Source organism: Helianthus annuus, chromosome 4, assembly GCF_002127325.2.
Source record: "Helianthus annuus cultivar XRQ/B chromosome 4, HanXRQr2.0-SUNRISE, whole genome shotgun sequence".
Taxonomy (NCBI): domain Eukaryota; kingdom Viridiplantae; phylum Streptophyta; class Magnoliopsida; order Asterales; family Asteraceae; genus Helianthus; species Helianthus annuus.
In genome coordinates this window covers 67,835,373-67,837,111 of record NC_035436.2, presented here as the reverse complement: position 1 = coordinate 67,837,111, position 1,739 = coordinate 67,835,373, and the positions used below count along the sequence as shown (strand labels likewise).

General features: G+C 39.4%; 1 protein-coding gene across 1 annotated transcript; it reads left to right on the top strand.

The window, feature by feature from the left end:
• The first annotated feature begins 431 nt into the window (after window positions 1-431).
• On the top strand, window positions 432-1,739 carry LOC110924938 (pollen-specific leucine-rich repeat extensin-like protein 2). Its single transcript, XM_022168910.1, has one exon. The coding sequence runs from the start codon at window positions 432-434 to the stop codon at window positions 1,737-1,739; it is 1,308 nt and encodes a 435-aa protein (XP_022024602.1).

Sequence of the window (1,739 nt, the reverse complement as noted above, 5' to 3'; positions counted from 1 at the left end):
TAAATGACAGATCTAAGTAAGAACCCGGATAGTCGGGTTGTTACATCAGACGATCCTATTATGTTAGGTGATGAATTAAGATACTGAGAATTGACGGCTTGTATGTCTTCCTTTGAAAACATTGTTGGAGAAATGAAAGACTTGATGAAACAGCTGTTGGAGGCTTCTAATAGTCAGCCTAGCCATCAGCAAATCACCCAAGAGTTATGGAATTCTATGCAATCAATCTTAGCAGCTCAAAGGGAATTAGCTGAAATCAACCACAACTCACACATGGAATTGATAAGAATAATGGTTGAGGCCAGGTATAAGGATTCTCTGGTAGACATAAGGGGTATCAAAGAATCCCTTGCTAAACTTACTGGCACCTCCCCTACACCTATTTTTGAAAAGGAAGATCAAGATGATGCTAAAAGGGGGAGAAAGATTCAATGAGAAAGCTGGATGTTGATCCTAAAGCAAAACCAAAAGGTCAGCAAAAACAAAAGCCAGAGTCTGCCAAAGATACTTCTGCAAAATCTTCTGAAAAATCTGATGTTGGAAAGAAAAAGGGAATTGATGAGACCCTTAATATTCAAACAGATGAAGAGATTTTGGCAAAGCAGAAGAGAAAAGAAACAGCAGATAGCAAGGCAAAGGTTTGGAAGAAAGAACAGGAGGATAAGATGAAAATAGAAAATATTGGTACTTCTAATAGAAGAAAATCTTTTAGAAACAACAGACCACCAATTCCCACATATCCTAAAACATCTGCTGCTTCTAAAAAGCCTCTAACTACTGCTGCAACCAAACCCAAACCCAAACCCAAACCCTCACCTCAAAAACAACCACAAAAGAAGCAGAAAACAGCTTCTCCACCACCATCTTCCACAAAACCAATAGATGTTGATGCCACAAAAGCATCAGCAGATGTTAGGCCATCAGTTGTTGAGACACCAATGGTTTCAACAGCTGTTAGCCAAACCACGGCCTCCATTCATTTTGTCACACCAACACCCCAAAGATTCCCTTCACAATTATCTTTCTCACCTAAACCACCTTCTCCATCAAAAACTCCTCCACCTCCCAAATTTGCCTATGCACGCAAAAGAAAATTCGTTATGCTAGATGATAATAAGGAGATTCCATCACCAATTCCCTTATCATCTGCTCCCACTCAAATCATTCCGCCCTCATCATCTCCACAAACAAACCCACTTAATCATCCACCCACTGGTTACATGCTACGTGTCATCCCTTTGGCAACTCAATATCCTCTGGAACTGCTTGCAGTCCAATCTGAAATGGAATCATTTTATAAAATAGAGGATCTATCCAAAAAAACCTTCCCATCTTTATTTGGCTTCAGAAAACCTCAGAATCTGGATGAATATTTAAAGTTGAAAGCTAAGCAAGCAGAGGTTATAGTCAAAGAAGAGAGTAAAGGGTTAGGGGACAGGGGATACCAAGGTCTACTACAACATGGGCTTAGCAAAGTCAAAAAACTTGAAGACTTTGCTAAAGACCTCAGTAAATCCATGTCAGAGTTACCACCAAATACTGGACTTCAAGAGGAATTAAGGGTTGACTATTTAGACCACATCATGAAGTACAAGCCCTACAAAGTTAACAGAGTCCAATTCAGAGATTGGTCTGTAGATGCTCTCAAAGAAGAAATTGATAGAATTGCAAAGATGAACAATGATCCTCAGATCAAGAAAATTGCACCAAATTGGAAGAAATCCAAGCAGGATGATTAA